We start from the raw sequence: 18,869 nt of genomic DNA, 5'->3' as shown, positions 1-18,869 counted from the left end.
CTTTTCGGGTTGAAGTTGGACTCAAAATCAAGTCCTAAACCTACTGCCAGTTTTTAGAAGACACTTTCTTCAAGCTGTGGTCCAGGAAAAAGTCTGCATCTTTCAAGAAGACCATGATTTTTATGCAGGACAATGCTCCATCGCATGCATCAAAGTACTCCACTATGGAAGGCCTTAAAGATAAAAGAATAATGAAGTGGTCCCCTTCCTCAAAGCAAACTCCTACTCCTTTGTTTGCCTCTATGAAACATGTTCACGTTTACAGCTTTATTTCTGCTAGCTTGCAGGAATTGTAACTTACATAAATGGTTGAAGACAACTTATTGGCCTTCATGAGACTCAGATAAATGGTGAGTATCTATTCCATAAATTGCGTAAACTGTTATATTTGTTTTTATTTGTGGTTTTTGTTTGTGTATTTTGTCTGGTTCCAGAGAGGATCACACCTGTCGACAACAAACAGGTTTAAGAACTACTGGCTTTTCAGTCAGAAATGATCACACCTCCTGGTTGAAGTACCAGTCTCCATACGCAAGTCAACAAAGATGAAACAAACATTTAAGCGAATGGTGCATTTATATGATGTTCATGTAGTGCATCTTTCTAACTTTTGCTTTGTTTGTTTTCCAGCAGAGAGGAAACACCTGATTGACAACATGTGAGTCTCAATTTCAACCTGTGACTGGGAAGAAAACCATCCTGAGCAAAGTCTGAACTCAGTGACTTTCAACCCAGAACAAGAATCGTTTTATCACCGGTTTTTCTTCTACAACAGGTTCTCTTATGTGGACACATGCTGTTTTTTTTTGTTTGTTTTGTTTTCCAGATCTCAGTAATACCGTGAGGAAACTGGACAGAACATAGAATTGGTTCTTTTTTTATCTGAATTTTTAAATAGAAATTGTTTCTTTAAGTGGATTACTCGTAATCTGTATTTTTGTTTAATTTGAATGTATTTTCTTTATAACTTTCTGTATAGAAATGCTGACAATTTACACTTCCTTGTGTGTTGTACTGTAATTTTTATGGTAAAATTCTGGTAAAAACAGTGACCAGTAATTTACCATAAGGTTTTCGGTTGTTGTTTTTTTCTTACAATAAAGTGTCAATATATCATACAGTCTGGCCGTGTTTTTCACTTATGTAGATATTATGCCTCAGGCATAATTACTACGGCAAAACGACATTTTAATTTTTTTTAAAAATATTTTAGGAAATACGGTATTTTACCGTATTTGGAAAACACGGTAAAAAACTGTCAGTTTTGGTTGCCAGAATTTTACCGTACAAAGACGATAAAATTCTGGCAACTCAGCTGCCAGTTTTTTACCATAAATTGAGGCCGTTTATTTTTTTACAGTGCATGTCTCAAAGGATTAAGGCAGTTCTGAAGGCAAAAGGGGGTCAAACCCAGTTCTAGCAAGGCGTACCTATTAAATTGGCTGGTGAGTACATAAGCTGTACAGGTTATTTTTTCTAAACTTCAGAAAAATAATTGTTAGGAATGCATAAATATGAGAATTTGTGCCGATATTGACATCCAATATTAATACTGCTGTTATGCGAATATTTGTCAGTATTTTATTTTACTAAATATTTTTGTCGATTACTTGATTAATCATCAGAATAATGAATAGATTACTTGATTACTAAAATAATTGTTTTAAACAGGGACTGCACAACTTTTAAACTGACTGTGGCACAACACACAGAATGTCACACAGGACTAGGCACGTGCAGAGGGGGGGACTAGGCGGGCTTTAGCACCTGCCCCTTCAGTGGCCTCTGCACGGCCCTGACATAGTCTTTGCCAGGTCACCACAACAACTGAATAGGAAATTAAACTCCCATGACACCTTCACCAAATCCAAAAGGAGAGAATCCACTTACAGTATGTCTCACAAACACAGTCAATGTCATAAGATACAATGGCAAAAAGTTTGCAGTTGAATATACAAAAGACTACATACTCACAGTAATCTTTTGTGTAACTTTAACATTCTTCGTCCATTTAAAAATACTTTCCGGCATAATGTTTGCTAACACTTGCACTTTGGAGCATCACCAAGGTTAGTTGCAACATGACAAACTGGAAGTAACTCCTTCTCTTATTGCAGCTTATGGCAAGACCGGTATTCTCTGAGGAGGGGCCTGGCCCCATGGCACTGACCCCACTTTACGTATCATTTTCCTTTAACCCTCCACCTTTACTCTGGAGCTCTGTTTCGGGAGTAAAAACATGCAGAACTTGTTTTTCTCAATGAATAACATCTGTCATAACTGCAGAGGAAATCTCTTTTAAATTAATAAGTTGGTTTAAACATCACTAGAAGTTTTTTAAAAAGGAAGCTCGATAAAGACTGACTTTTCTGTCTGGTGTCAGATTTCAGACTCACAGAGGAAAGATCAGCGGTCATGGAGCTATAGGTCAAGCTCGGCTAAAGAACTGAGCTTCTGACACAAGCCGACAACAACGTGTTTACTGCTATGTTGAAACAGTGAATGAAAACAGGTGGTTTATCTATAGAACAATATTACATGTTAAGACTGGATATGTAAACATGTACAACGACTACAGCTGATGTTGGATGTTATGCATGGATATATTATATCTTACCTTTGTGGATGAATCCACAGATGCACCCCGATCTAACAGCTCCTGGACCAGATCCACATGACCTTCCTTGGCAGCCAGATGCAAAGCATTCAGACCATTCTGGGGATAAAAGAAAGAAATATCAGAGCTGAGGTTCGAAGACAAGGCAAAGACAAACTGTCACATTTGGACAAAATAGTTACAACCTTATCTTCTAAGTCTATCATTAAAGAAGCATGATTGTCATCTGTGTCCATCTTTCTAGGGCACAGGAGCAGTGTGAAGAGCTGCTTATCAACGTTAGATTACATGTGGAACCTTGTAATGCTGCAGTGGACCAGAGCGATTACTGGGAATGAAGCTATAAATAGTTGACTGTGTTTGTGATTCTGTGTGTGCAGATACACACACACACACACACACACACACAGTTACGCACTAGCTATAATATCTGAACTGTAATGTTATTGCACTGGCACTGATCTGTGACCTGTAAAGCTTTAAACAAAGAATGAAATGGGCAAATCCTACTGATTTCAACCTTGTAGTAGTTTTTAAGACCTCTGTTAGTATCTTCCGTGGGCACAGCAGTGTCATGTGATGTTGGAGCAGCTCACAAATGACACAAACACAAGAATGATACTAAGGATAAGGAAAAGGGAGTGTGATTAAAAAAAGTCTGATTGTGATGTGTGATACAACATTAATGTGATTTCTTCTGAATCCACCTAATTCAGAAGATCTATTTGTGTGTCGTTTTTGCTTAGTGCTTTAGAGTATCTGCTCATTTTGAAAACAATTAGCACACCTAGCTTCCCCTGATTTTTTTTTTTTTTCAGATAAATTCTGAGGTGTAAAGTTTCAGTTGAATAAAATCTGTAAACTTTTGTTATTGACTGTTAAGAATTATTCAGGTAGTTAGAAACCCACAAGAACAAAATAAAACATGGACAGTAGAGACCGAGATATAATCATAAAGAGAATATCTAAGACCATTATAGAACATGTAAATTATGTCAAAATTATATTGTACTTGAGGATAATAGTTTTTCAAAGACACCTCTAAGAAAAATATAATATGAACTGAAGTTAGCACTTTAGCTCTTTAGTATTAGTTTCTTCTAAATACTACGTTGATTTCACACTTTTGCAGAACTAACATTTATGATTACTGCATGGGGTTAGAGAATCTAACTTCTTTGTCAGTTGTGCCCAAAACTACTAACTAGGAATATTTACTTTAGTAACTTTGTGAAAAACTATAGAAATAGTCTTACTGGACCTGACTGCTATGTCTACTTGTCTAGTCTATATTCTTTGAGGAAATGCTACTTAAGCTTGAGAACAATTTATGTCTACTATATCCACCTCTGCTGCACATCACCACAACCCCTACAGTGAAACATGGATGGTGTAGAATCATGATGTGGAAAGGTTAAGTAAATGCTTAACAGTTACATTTCCAATGGACTTCAAGAAGCTCCAACTGGGGTAAGTTATCTTCATGTTTCTCCTTTGGGTATATAAATTCCATAAAAAATATGGTAACACTTTATTTGACAGGGTGTGAATAAGTCTGACATGACACTGTCATAAACATGACATGACACCTGTCATGAACATGAATAAGTCTTCATGAATATTTATGACTGTTGTCATAAAGCGTCAGTTGGTAAATTATGACACTTTTAATACAAAGTTGACATTATTCAAAATGTCTTTGTTACGACAACTTGACATTAACCAATAAACATCATTTGTCATAAATATGTCATAATAGTAGTCATAATAACGTCATTAAGTGTTATTACACTGTCAAAAACATTAACAAAACAGTACTTATTTCCCCCTACCTGAAATAAAGCGGAACAAGTAGGACCAACAATAAAGATTTCATTAAGCTTTAAAAACAGTCATTACAAATTCATCTTACATCAAGTGAAACAAGTGGCACCAGTTATGACGATGTCATTAAGTGTCATTATAATGTCAATAATATTATCTCTTATCTACATAATTTTTAAAGTTTAATCAGTAATACTTTTATAACATATTTATGACAGATCATGATTTCTTGGTTAATGTCAAGTTGTCATAACAAAGACATTTTGAATAATGTCAACTTTGTATTAAAAGTGTCATAATTTACCAAATGACACTTTATGACAACATTCATAAATATTCATGAAGGCTTATTGATGTTCATGACAGGTGTTATGTCAGACTTATTCACACCCCATCAAATAAAGTGTTACCAAAAAACTTACCAAGTCAGAGATTTGTAACATTGGTAACGCTAAAAAAAAAGCTTTTGATGGATTTAGCTAAGTTGGCTAATTCAGCCTTATGCCAACCAGGCTCATTGAACTGATCTTCCTCATTTCCCTAGAAAGATGGATTGTACAGAGACTCACACTATCACAGTCACATTGGGGCATCACTGAAATAATGACATACTAACACAGAACTCAATTATCACACAACTGTTTGTATCCTAGCATGTACTACCACAAAACTGACTAATGCCTGTATTATAGGTATTATTGTCCTGGACTTAAATAGTTCTTATCTCAGTGAAGTTGGAAGTACTAAACAATTAACAGAAGTTTGTCAGTTATGATGTTTTTCAGCATACATATATTTTTTTTTTTTTTTGAAGAAAACAGTAATGATGGATTAGTAGGAAATCACAACAGTGACTTTCGTATTTTGAAATTTATTGAATACGGCAAGTTACAAATAAAATTACAGCAATGCAATACACAATAAACATTCAAAGGAGTGGGAAGAAATATATACTTATTAAAAACCACTCCTTCTCCAGAAACATCACAAAATGATCTCATCCTATTTATATGTATTGTATCAGTATACTTTCATTCTACTTTCAGATTCTTGCTTAATACAATAAAATGATATGCTAGTAACAGCTCTAATAGTATTAGCAATGATAATAATGATAATGTTGACACTAACAATGCTGTGTAACAACAACAACAACATAACACATCAATACAGTTCTTGTTGTTAAAACTATTTTTGGACATAGTTTTAATTCCACAGTCAGTCATGAAGTTATAAAACAGCAACATACTACAATTCTTTGTAGTGTTTCAGTAGGCCATTTCAAAAACAATGTAAGTTCTTGCTGCATCTCCTGCAGCTGCAAACTGACCTGTTATGTATTTACTTCTGTGTACCTCAGTTGTACTTTGCAATTTTCTATCAGGTCAACTTTGTCTAAAGCATGTTCTAAGCACTTTGTATTGCCTTGTTGCTGAATGATGCAACAAAACTACAGTTTAAAATATCTTCAAGGGTAAGAACGAGCAGTGCCAACATCATTCCTACTACATTAGCTGATAATAAAAAAATCTTCCACACACCACAGAGCCAATGACAGATTTTACACTTCCATTTCATGTGACCGTTGTTTACTTGGCTACTCATTATAGCTGTTGCTAGGCCAGGCCTGTTTACACGCCATCAGGTTTCATCTCTCTCCTTCCTGGGAATGTTAATGGGCTTAGAGGAGACTAGATAATGACCGGGCCTAAATAAAGAATCTCTCTGAGTCTACCAAACTTCTCATCATTAGAGGAGTAGAAACAATTCTGTAAACAGAAATAATGTATGTAGTCGGTACTGTGTAGGTATGAAGGAATTTAGGCTCAGATGACAGTGCCCTTAAAGTTGCCATAAATACACTGGTGGATGGATGGATGGACGGACGGACGGACGGACAGACAGAGTTCTATTTCCTACCTGGTTACAGGTACTGATGTCCACACCTCCTTTGAGATATTCCAAAACTTTGTCAATGTTCCCTGCTCTTGCTGCTCGCAGAAAACTGGTGTTGCTATCCGACTGAAAGAGACACCAAAAAAACATACAGAACATATTTAGGTCACAGATTTAGTTAATTTAGATGCTGTACAAATTTTAGTCACTTTTTATCAAAGCTTTGCAACAGACATGAATAATCTATATTGGTGCTAGTTACTTCACAGGGCATTAACATGCATCACAATGTTGAGTGATGGTTTGACTAAGTACAAGTTTTTTAAAACAGTTTTGACAGCATTAGAGGCTTTATTTGATGTATTGTACATCAAATATACTTCTGTACAATTCATGTATAGCAAATGTATGCTTGTACATGCACTATGAGTAAATCATCCTATGAGCCTATCAATGTATGTGCATCCCCAACTGGGAAGGACATGTCTCCTGTCTCTTTTTGGATGCTGGGTGAGCTACAGTTGGAAACTGTCCAGAATGATTCAGCAGTTTTGTCCTTTCTGTGTCTTCATCCAAGCTAAATCCTGGCTTACACACAGCTTGTTCAAAGCTCCCAGAACTCTCCTCCTCCTGTGGAAAAGCACTGTGTGATGCTTATTTTTACCGCATTCATGCTGCTTTGACCAGAGAGCCCAGAGTCAGCTACAGACGTCCTGAAACACCTCACTTAGGCTGAGCAGATAGGTTTTGCATCGCCAATGGTATCTGAACACAAACATTGTCTCTAATAAAGGTTAAGGATTGCATGAAACATGTAACCATCTTCTTTATCCTAGGCTGTCCACAATACTGCAGTCTGATATCAGAGAAAAGGATGCAGTACTGACACTGCAGCACTGATGTCTACATCACACACATACAAACAGCAGTGATCTGACTTTTCAAGTTGACCCGCAGTCAGCTATTGTTTGCTTGCTGCAGAAAACTGCACTGCATCACAAAAAATCAGCAACTTTGAACTAATAATATATGTACTTCTCTATACTTCACAAACTTTTCTCTTTTCTTTCTCATGGAAAAAATTACCCTTGATGTTTTCTATACTACTAGAACTTTTAAATATGGTTAAATATGGAGATAAATATGTCTACTTTAAAACCCCTTTACACTCACCCCCAGCATTCTGCTGCAGGTTAGGAGGTTTTAATGTAAATGTGGTTTTGCTGCCACAGCCATAAATTGAACACCAATGTAGGAGAAGCTGTAAATTTAATTAACATAAATGCACTAAGTGTACCTTTTTTTTAAATATAAGTCTGGTAATGAGACTGAGTGATTTTAAATGGACTTTTTCACAGCTATACCTGTGCTGGTGACATGGCAGATAACTTCAAATGAAGTTAGCTGACCAGTTCAGGCAACATACATTTTAAATAGTTTTTTGTTATAAAGTAAACTTTTGAAGTTAATAAACCCATATGCAGTAAATGAATATGCATCAGCTCAATCTGACAATAACCATCAGTTGTGCTTAGTCATTTATCTATAGTGTAGGTTCATAGTTAATCTATCTTGCTATTTATGCACTGTAAAACATTTGAGCTGCATTTAGTTGTGTCTACCATCTTCTACTCTTTAGGGCAAATGAATGTAGTGAGTGTTAGATTTTGAACCTAAATTTGTGAGTTCGTGAAAGATAATCTTAAAGTAGTAAGTTGCGTTAACTTTATGAATTTTGTCAAACCTCCAAGAATTGAATACACCAATTTTTAGGTTAGCACTTAAAAAAACTGGAAGAAGAAAAAGACAGGAGCAGGAACTATTTCCCAGAGTGCTTAGCGGCATGTTTGTGTATCTTGGGTTACATCGTGAGTGAGATGGAAGTGTGTTACATTGATCAGACTCTTCTGTGTGTTCATTTTACACAGAAAATGCAAAGCGTGGGGATAATGTCCTGTTCACACTAAATATTTTTGAGCAGAATTCACTCATGTTTAATAAAATTCATTGTCAGATCAGAAATTACATTCATGTCATTTGAAACAAGAATTTAAATTATTCTATAGCAGTGGTGCCCGAAGTTGGTCCTCAAGGGCCGCCGTCCGGCATGTTTTAGTTCTCTCCCTGGTGTTAGTAGTAACAACCTCTTCAGCAAGTCATTGTTGTCTTTAGGCCTCTAATGAGCCATCATTTGATCCATGTGTGTTAAACCAGGGAGAGAACTAAAACACGCAGGACGCCGGCCCTCGAGGACCGACTTTGGGCACCACTGGTCTAAAGTAAAATAAGTAGTCATTTTAATTTCATAACATGACTGGTAAACATGCATCTCCATCAAACTTTTTAAATTATGCAGTTAACTGCAGTATTCAGTAAATGCATTGAAAATATCATTTCGACTAGCATTTCTAAAATACAGGTGCAAAAATATATTTTATTTTCTAGGATGCTCATCTTCTTCTTGACCAGAAAAAAACATGTTAAAAAAACTCATTCTAGTATCGAGAAAAAAGAGTCACATAGTTACCATAGAATGACTGTAAAAACAGCTTAACCTGGCTGAATACATACTTCCTCTTCATAGCAGCAGAGTCGGTTTATGAAACCTTGTTTTAATCATCCTTGTGTAACAGACTGGTTGCTATAGTGACCAAGAGAACCCTCAAGCAATGTCTTTAAATAAAAACTATATGGTAATGCAGATAAATGGAGATAAACTGAATCCTACAGAAAATGTTTCATAAGTAATAGATGAAATGTGGCTTAGTTTGCCTCTCTAGATAAAATGTAGATGTATTTGATCAGGTCGTCCTGAAGATCACGACTGGGCTGAATGAAAATACAAACACTTTAAAGGCATTTACAATGAGGTACATAGGAAACATTCGCACCCCGGCGTCCTTCACAACTCCTCCAACATGCCCTTTCTTTGTTCCTGCTTATGTTTCATCTTGTGTCTGGACGTTTTACCTTCTGGCTTAATTAAACCTGCCAAGTGTGACAAATCTCTGTTCTTAAGCTTGAGCATGAACATTTTCCATCAAACATTCATTTACAAAGTCACTGTCTGTTTCTGTGGAATGCATCAATAATGCAAAGCCACCGCCTTAGTCGTCACCAGCATATCCATTCTCAGAGACCAGTGTTCAGCCTGGGAGCATCTTACCCCCACCCACTTAACACAGAGACAAGCATTGCCTTCTAACGAGGTAACCATGACAACTGGCTTTTCTGTCTGTCAGAGAAGCCTGCAGAGTAAGCACAGAAAACATGGAAGGTCAGAGCTCTCTTCCAGTCTGTATGGAAAGATGTCACATCAAACCGATTATTACATATTTTTACATCTAAATATGTACATAAAAGAATTGTGGTGGGACTCCATAGAATGATATAATTCCATTAATTGCAGGGGCTGTAATTAGTTGAACTTTAATCAAAAAACTGTGTATAAAGAAAAGAAGCAACATTTTCAATGCAAAGCAACCTTGCTCCAGCTAAATTATTGAATAAATCGACAAATGAGTTGGCAGTTAAGTTAAAGCCTGAATATCCAAGTTTATCTTTAATCGGCCTGATCATTTAAACCAAAACTATTTCAGGATTTAGCTCACATAGACAGTTGCATAAAAACAAGATCAGAGGGATCTGGACAGAATAACAGTGTCTCTTGTCACCCCATTCTGCATTTATGATATTAAAAGCTCCTTTGGGTAGCGCACATTAGTCTGTGATTATAGTTCCATAAATTGAGATTATGACAGCAATTCAATCAACACAACAGTTTGTCCACAGGTATCACATGACTCCAACAGAACGGTTGAACATGAACAAGATGACCTTTCAATTTCAAATTGTGATCTTCATGGCAACTTTAAAATCTACATTACTAGTTACTAATATATATATATATATATATATATATATATATATATATATATATATATATATATATATATATATATATATATATATATATATATTGTTGAGAAAAATGATTATTTTTAGTGTTTAATACAGTTTAATCTTTTTCAACAAATCTTTAAACTTTGAACAGGTTTCTGTTAGTGATTTAAAATTAAACTATGGCTGGGTAAGTATTCAAAAATACCAAGGAAAATGGGGTGATCTGCAGAGCTTCTCCTTGGACCCCTGTGGTTGTAACACATAGGACAGGAGGCCATGGATTAACATATGCAGGAAGGTAGAGGCCAGTATCATTTACATTACCTTGGGAAACAGGAACTTACCGAGTTCACAGGAGATCAGAATCCTTCTGTGAACATCAGGGTTGTGTGAAGATTTTGAACCACTAACAGTTAATTTACAAGATATTTCTTTTAGTTATAGATAGCATTCTCTGATGGAAATTGCATTACTTAGTTTTAGAATTAATTTAGACGATGGTGAATGGATTTGAAAATTGTATTATTTCTGACTGTTAGAATTAAATGAAAATGTTTTGTTTAGTATTAGAAAATTACTCAGGATTTATGCTAAATGGGGTTTTGAAGAATGATTGTGTTAACTTGTATACTTAGGATTGAATATTATGTTTCATAGGTTAGAAAAAAGGAATTGTACCTCATTTTGTTCTGTTGATTTTATGTGTTATTTTTGGTTTAAGGCAGGACTCAATCTTTTGGGATGCTGAGTGCGGAAGAGCAAAACTGAGTTTGTTAACATGAACTTTCCTTAAATTAATTACAAAATTTAAGTTTGTAGGGAGAGATAGCGGGAGAGACTCCGGCTTTCACACATATCTGTGAAATCCTTTTCTCAGTATATCTTTTATTTAGATGGTTTTAAAACCGCAGGAGTTCAGGATGAGGCTCTCCTCTTCGTTTGTTAAACAAAAGAGCAAATGGCCTTTGTTCACAGCAGTAAATTAGGGGAAGTTCTAAGTTTTTCTGAGTGTCCAAGGTAGTTTCCAGTTGGTCAAGCGGAGGTACGCCTTAATTGAATATATTAAAAAGGAAAGACACACCTACATTATAAAAGCTCGTGCCCAGGAGTAATGAGTCAGATAGCTGCCACTATTTTGCCTTTTTTGCACCAGCTCTCTCCAAAGACGCGTCTTTGCCTTTTCTATCTTTTTGTCTCAGGTAATGAATGTATGTTTCTGTTGTTCTGCAGTTTTGTTGTTAATTCATAAGTTGTTTCTTATTGGATTAAATTCTGTAATTCTGTGACGTCAACACGCATTGTTGTTTTCCTTGTGGCTACACGTGGCCTGCCGAGAGGACCTGGGATCTAAAGGAAGAGAGAGAGCCAAACTTTTACCAAAGTTAACCAATTTAGAAATTCTTCCTTAACAATATATATATATATATATATATATATATATATATATATATATATATATATATATATATATATATATATAAATTCCTTTCTCACCCTCCACGGGTTGCCTCTCTCTCTCTCTCTTTCATCCTCTGAGCTCAGGTCCTCTACCAGAGGCCTGGGAGCTTGAGGTTCTCCTCCAGTATCTTGGCTGTGCCTAGATACTGGTTCTGCTCCACCTGGTAGTGACTCTCACACCGAACCTGTTTAAAGCTGCAGCATCTAACTTAAAATAATCAATTTTATGGAACCTGTTTTTGCCTTTGAATGTTTTATACTTTAATTCTTTGGCAATGTTGAGAGGTTTTATTTTGACTTTTTGATTTATTTAGCCTCTTCAGAGCCTTCATATGTTATCAGTCTGTTAAAGATAGTATTATTGATAGCAGTACAATTTGCACAATGCCTGTTTTTTTTTTTTTCTTGGGAAAAAAGTTATTAAAAACAAGTTTTTGTCTAAATTAAGGTGAATTCATGGTTCATTTTTCCACATAATGTAACCGGTAGTGTTTATGATAAAAAAAAATAAAAAAATGATATGATTGGTATCGGTGATCAGCTCTCATGGGTGATCGGAATCAGAATCAGCAGGAAAAAACCTGATCGGCACATCTCTAATATATATATATATATATATATATATATATATATATATATATATATATATATATATATATATATATAAATAAACATCTGTCATGAACATGAACGAGTATTTATGAATGTCTATGACTATTGTCATGAAGTGTCATTCGGTAAGTAATGACACTTTTATTGCAAAGTTGCTCTAAAAGTTGCATTGAAAGTCCATTAAAAGTGCCAACGTTGCATTAAATTGTCATTATTTACAAAATCATGCAAAGTTGGCACTTTTAATGTACTTTTAAAGCAACTTTGCATTCAAGGAACGAAGTCCAGAATCCAGTTCCCTAGTGTGAAACTCAGTCCAAGAGAGGAGAGCTTCTGCACCAGGGTCTGTGGGTTGATGGTGTTGAAGGTTGAGAAGGAATCCAGGAAGAGCAGAGAGATGTAAGGATTTCAGCTCTACAGGTGGGTGAGGGCTGTGTGGATCACCGATGAAATGGCGTCAGCAGTGGAGCGGTTCTTCCTGTGGAACACCTGGTGCAGTAGTGTAGAGAAAATAATCTCTGCATCAACGTGAAGATGACCAAGGAGATTCTGTTGGATTTCAGGAGGGACAAGGATCCTCTTCAGCCCCTGTACATCAGAGGAGCAGCTGTGGAGGTGGTCTCCAGCTACAGGTACCTGGGAGTGCACATATCCAGTAACCTCACCTGCAGTACCAACACCTCCTGTCTGGTCAGGAAGGCCCACCAGTGTCTCTACTTGCTCAGGAAGCTACAGAAAGCTGGACTTGGGAACTCAGTCCTGAGGAGCTTCTATCGCTGTGTGGTGGAGAGCGTTCTCTGCACCTGCACTGCTGCTAAGAGGACGGCTCTGCAGAGGGTGGTTAAGGCTGTACAGAGGGCTGTGGGGAGCAGCCTTTCCTTTACGATAGACTTCCACACATCAAGATGCATCACATGGTTACAGCACAGTTGAAATGGGTTAATGTGATTGGGTAAGTTTCTCCAACGTGGGCTCTGTTCATATGATTAGGTGAAACAAGGAAGATATCTGATTGGCTACTGATCATTCCTTGTTAAATAAAAGACATTTCTGGATCGGGGAGTCTCAAAAGTCACACAAATGCAGTGAAGCCCACAGGCCAGAAGCAGCTTGTAAATCAAATTTATTTGTGCTTGCATCAAAAATACAAGTAAAAATGTTGTTCTGTTTGTGAATCATGTTTGGTGCATTTGAGATTAAGCTCCATAGCACAAACAGTCAACAAACAGCAGCATTTGGAGTCCGCATGCTGCTGTAGATAAAACTACCCACCCCAACCCATACACACTTTTACACACCAAGGCTGGAACAAACACTTCTGGCAATGGCTTTAATAACTGCTGCTCTGTCTGTGAGGTTTGATGAGCACAAGACAATAGATGAGTGTACTGTAGATATTCTAGATGTTATTATTAGTGTTTTCATCAAAGGGCTGAAGACCACAGGACTTTTATGAGAAATGAAAGATTGCAAGCAGGCAAAGTAAAAATAGCATTAACATTTTAAAAGAAGAGCTGACGGTAACTTCTAAGCGTTCAAAGCAGAAAAAAACAGTTGAAATGTTGTCTGCACAAATGTCTTAAAATACCTCAAACATGCATTTCTCTGTGCTGCACCTGTTAATGCAAGCTCTTACCAGCATTAGTGAAGGCTGCACAGGAAAATGTTCAGGGCAGTAGTATTCTGGCAAAGTGTTCTTGTCCAGGTTGAACTGGTTCCCAGCAGTTCTTAGGCCCTTGTCTGTACCACACACCTTACACAAGGCTGTGTTGCCCATGGTGTACGACATTCAGATCGTTCCCAACCAAAAGTAGAAGAATCTATGAGAGTGCATTTAATCATTCGGATTATCCACTCATTTACCCTGGCTCTCCCTTAAAGCCCTACAAGTTGCCATCCAGGGGGTAAACCCCTCAGTCTTAGCAGAACTCAACTTGCCTTTCCCTGATGTACCACGTAACTGGAATCAAGTCAAATGACACTGTACAGCCAGCAGTGCAAGCTTTTCCTCGATGCTGATTCCTACTCTGACCATTGACTAACAACCTCTACCTTCCCCTCCCCCATTCCCCACCAACTATGTGACTGGCTATTTTTACACCCACAGGCCAAACTGTGTATGTAGAGAGAAGGGAGAGAGGGTAGTCCACATAGCAGCCAGCCAACCCAGGGGGAGGTGGCACCACAGACAGCCTAAATCTGCAACAGTATATGAGACCCAAATGCTTCAATACTGTATAATATATAGGCAATGAAATTTGGCATTCTGGTCTCTTTATTTCCAGATAGCACTGATTTTTTAGCTGTCACCTATACAGCCTATACTACGACTGAAAAACAGCTGGTGTGTTCGTACTCAATGAAACATGACTAACAAACTATGCAACATGAAGTTGTGTGCGTGCTTGCTGGTATATCAAGTAAAAAAAAAAGCAAATTAAAAATCAACTTTGAATTCCGTCTGGGATTCCTCAATTCAATTTAAAGAAGTATTTCCCAAAGTGAAATTGAATATTTATGCAATATTTATGCTCCTTTCAACCAAGTATTTTCAAATAGTCGTTTTAGATGGTGATGCTGAGGAGCAAGAGGGAATCTCTGGTAGCAGTCAGTCTTCCAATAAATTTGAAGAGGGCTCTGACTGAAGACTTCAGGACAGTCTCGTGACTTATGTCTTGCAAACAACTCAATTTCTGGCTAGCAGAACAGATATTCCACAGGAACATGTCCCAGATGACACCAACAGTTGATGACAAGCACTGCTAATCTTCCTCATTTGCTTTTCCTGCTCCTTTTTAAAACTCTGCCTGGGCATATGGTTTAAGAGCCGGGTGGAAAACATTGAGGCATCTTCAGTCAAAGGCTTCTTCAAATTCACTGTAATACTGACAGCTACAGGAGACCTGTCTTCTTCATTGGTCTAATCTGAACGGCCTGCGACCAACGATCTCGGGTCGTTCAGAATAACTGAAGACCGTTGATCTGGAAGGCTGGTTGATAGTAGAAGCCGGGTTTCTATTAGACTAAGGACAGCACAGCTCTTTATCTATGTAGAAACATGCAGCCTCATATGTAACAAATCCACTTTGTTATCCAATGAGTGGACATTGGCCAGAAAGAGAGCTGGAATCTGTGGCTTACTAGCCTTCAGTTGGGCCAACGTGCCCACCCACTTCCCCCTCTTTAGTTTTCGGGGACAATGTTTTTTTTTACCGTTGTTCCTCACACTCTGCACCAGTCCTTAAGAGCTGCGGTCTGCCAAGTGTGGATTTCAGCCTCGGTGACATTAACAGCCAAACTGTCTCCAAAAGCTATCAGTCCAATCGAGCTCTATTTTAGCCTTGAATATGGCATTGAATCAGTGTCTAAATCAGCCATTTATGAATTAAAATAAGGCTTAATTCCAGGAGCTGGAGAAGCCAACACACCTCTGAGCACCGCCATAGCAATACGTTTTTTGAGATGCTAATACACTGTACCCTGATACAAAAAATCGTGTTGCCACTGTTATGCATAATTTGGCATGATGCAGTCTAATGAGGACTCAAATGCAAAGATAATTTGAAGAGTAAGATGCTCAATGAAGAACCATTATGGTTTTCTGGTACTATGTTGGGCAATTAATGCTTTTTGACATTCTGTCTGAAGGTTCAATAATGTATTGGAGATGCATTATGATTATCAAATAATACAATGAACATTGTGCCAACATTGAAATGTGTGAAAAAAATGCAATCATTGTAAACAAATGTAGATTTAAACTTTTTAAAGGTATGTTCAAAGTATTATGTTCATTGATGATTTCTTGGTTAATGACAAGCTGTCATAGCAAAGACATTTTGAATAATGTCAACTTTGTATTAAAAGTGTCATAATTTACCGAATGACGCTTTATGACAACAGTCATAAATATTCATGAAGGCTTATTCATGTTCATGACAGGAGTTATGTCATGTTTATGACAGTGTCATGTCAGTCTTATTCAACCCCCTTCAAATAAAGTGTTACCTAAGATGGTTCTTTGAACTTTTAAAAAATAAACTTGTCAGCTCCTTAAAATTTTACACTTAAATGTTGAACAATTTTAAATCTTTTAATTTATGTATGCTGAAACCATCCATCCCTTTTCTGTACACCCTTATCCCTTAGTGGGATCGGGAGGGTTGGCGGTGCCTATCTCCAGGTAATGAGAGGCGGGGTTCACTCTGAACAGGTTGCCAGTCTGTTGAAGGGGCAACATAGAGACAGGCAGGACAAACAACCATGCACACACACTCACGCGCACACGCACGCACGCAGACACACACACACACACACACACACACACCTAGGGAGAATTTCGAGAGGCCAAATTTGGACTGTGGGAGGAAGCTGGAGTACCCAGAGAGAACCCACATGTAATGCCCACTGGTGTGTACCCACAAAAATGAAAAAAGAGCATGCATTTCTTTAAACGTTTATGGGGTTATGATAAGAAGATATTTTATTTAACAGAGCTTAATGACGATGGGTGGAGTAATGGTGTTTCACCGGTAGGTGGCGCATTGGGTCTCTGAGCTGCCTGTTGCTCTGCCATTTCTCATAAGGTAAAGTAATTTTATTTATGTAGCACTTTTTCAGCAACAAGGCAATTCAAAGTGTTTTACATGAGTTAAAATGAAATACAAACAAAATAGCAAACCAAAGGAAAGAAAAAAGAGGAAAGAAAACTAATCTAATGTTCTAAAGTATGTAAACTAAGTGCTCCTGTTCAGTGTTGCTAAGTATCTAATTCCATTTCTAAATAGTGAGTACTCTACAGTTTCTGATCAAATAAGCTAAAGAATGACTGATCTAAATCCTTTTCTGGGTTAAAAGTAATATAAACTAAGCAGTGACTGTTCCTGTTTAGTATTTCTGGATTCCAAGTTCGTAGTTATTCTAATTCTGATTCTGATTCCATTTCTGGGCTGTATAATATTGATCTAAATAGTGCGTACTCCACAATTTCTGATATTACCGTATTTTCCGCACTATAAGGCGCACCGGATTATAAGACGCACCTTCAATGAATGGCCTATTTTAAAACTTTTTTCATATATAAGGGTTAGGCTATTCTATGTGCATTATAAGGCGCATAGAATAGACGCTACAGTAGAGGCTGGAGTTATGTTATCCATCCACTAGATGGAGCTGGACTAAACGGAATATCAACAAAACAGTCCGACTCAGGTTGGCGAGGAGAGCCTTCCGCGACTGGGCCGGGGCGTGGTTGGACGATGGTGACCCTTCTCCGTTGGCGAAGAGCATGTTCATGGAGAAAGTGGTGCTAAATGACCTGCAGGCGACCTGATTCTAGACGGTCGGTAGGTAGATAAGTCAGTCAAACTTTATTAACAAACCAGTGTTCTGACAACTATCCCAGCATGCACCGCGCACTTCTTCTTCTGTGGGCGAAAATGAACTCGGCAGCTGGTTACCGTAGTTGCTAGACCTGTTGTGGCTCAATATTGGTTCATATATAAGACGCACCGGATTATAAGGCGCACTGTCGGCTTTTGAGGAAATTGAAGGTTTGTAGGTGCACCTTATAGTGCGGAAAATACGGTACTAATATACTAAAATAATCCTTTTCTGGGTTAAATAGGGAGTACTCCACCGTTTCTAACAAAAAAGAGGAAAGGACACATTAGGGCAGGTGGCAACATTCAGACAAAACAAAGGGGCAAAACAAATACGAGTGAAGGCGGTGACGTTAAAGGGCCACAAGGAACCACAAAGGAACGCCCCTGGCAGAGTCCGATAGAGCTGTTGTTATCGAGGGAAAAAAGACAAAGCAAAATATCTATTTTTCTTGACAGAAACTCATGTGTAAGTAAAAGGAAAAACTAAATATATATTTATGCTTTTAATTCTTATCAAAAATATATATTTATTCTTTTATTTCTTATTATGTTGGTTTTGGTCCTCCATAGTTTTGGAAAGTTAAGCTGTGATTTAATGCATTCACTTAAAGTAGTTTGTCTTCAAAGATGGTTATACCAGTTTACAATAGCTTAACATACATGCCCATTAAATGTCACTGTGTGTTTAATTATGCATATAAAGTGCAGTCAATTGAAGGTGCATGTTACCTGAGGAAATTGTGACAAAATATGATGTGATTATTTCTGGTTTAAGAAAAGCTAATGTTTATGATGGAATATGTCTACATAGACTATATATACAGTAAATTACTGAACTATAAATTGGGATGTATTGATAGTAAAATGAGCTGGTTTGTTCAATAAATAAGCTGAGAGAAATTGGAGTAACACAGACTGCATCTCCCATTTGCTCATTTAATTGCTGCTTTTCAGCTTCAGCATCTGCTGCTAACGGGTCCGGAACCCTGGTACCCGTTATACACAGGGAGAACATGTAAACTCCATGCAGAAAGACCCCAGGCTGGGAATCGAACCCAGAACCTTCTTGCTGCAAGGCAACAGCTCTACCAACTGCGCAGCCTGTATGCTGAAACCATAAAATTAAATTTAGCAGCATTGATAATCTCAAACAAATGTTACATTTATGTATCTGT

General features: G+C 37.4%; 1 protein-coding gene across 1 annotated transcript in view; it reads right to left on the bottom strand.

The window, feature by feature from the left end:
* Positions 1 to 7,716, bottom strand: part of ank2b (ankyrin 2b, neuronal) — a 118,170-nt gene extending 110,454 nt beyond the window's left edge. Inside the window, exons 1-3 of the mRNA XM_088015971.1 lie at positions 7,702 to 7,716; positions 6,362 to 6,463; positions 2,618 to 2,716 (exon numbers count right to left, since the gene is read on the bottom strand). Of these exons, the coding sequence (XP_087872097.1) occupies positions 2,618 to 2,716; positions 6,362 to 6,463; positions 7,702 to 7,716 (216 nt within the window). The remainder of the gene's footprint in view (positions 1 to 2,617; positions 2,717 to 6,361; positions 6,464 to 7,701) is intronic.
* Between the last annotated feature and the right edge of the window lie 11,153 nt (positions 7,717 to 18,869).

This window comes from Poecilia mexicana, unplaced genomic scaffold (genome assembly GCF_051168715.1).
Source record: "Poecilia mexicana isolate PSO_F unplaced genomic scaffold, ASM5116871v1 scaffold_18, whole genome shotgun sequence".
In the NCBI taxonomy this organism is placed as follows: Eukaryota; Metazoa; Chordata; class Actinopteri; order Cyprinodontiformes; family Poeciliidae; genus Poecilia; species Poecilia mexicana.
The sequence above is the reverse complement of the archived record's forward strand: the minus strand, read 5'-3'. Positions and strand labels throughout refer to the sequence as shown.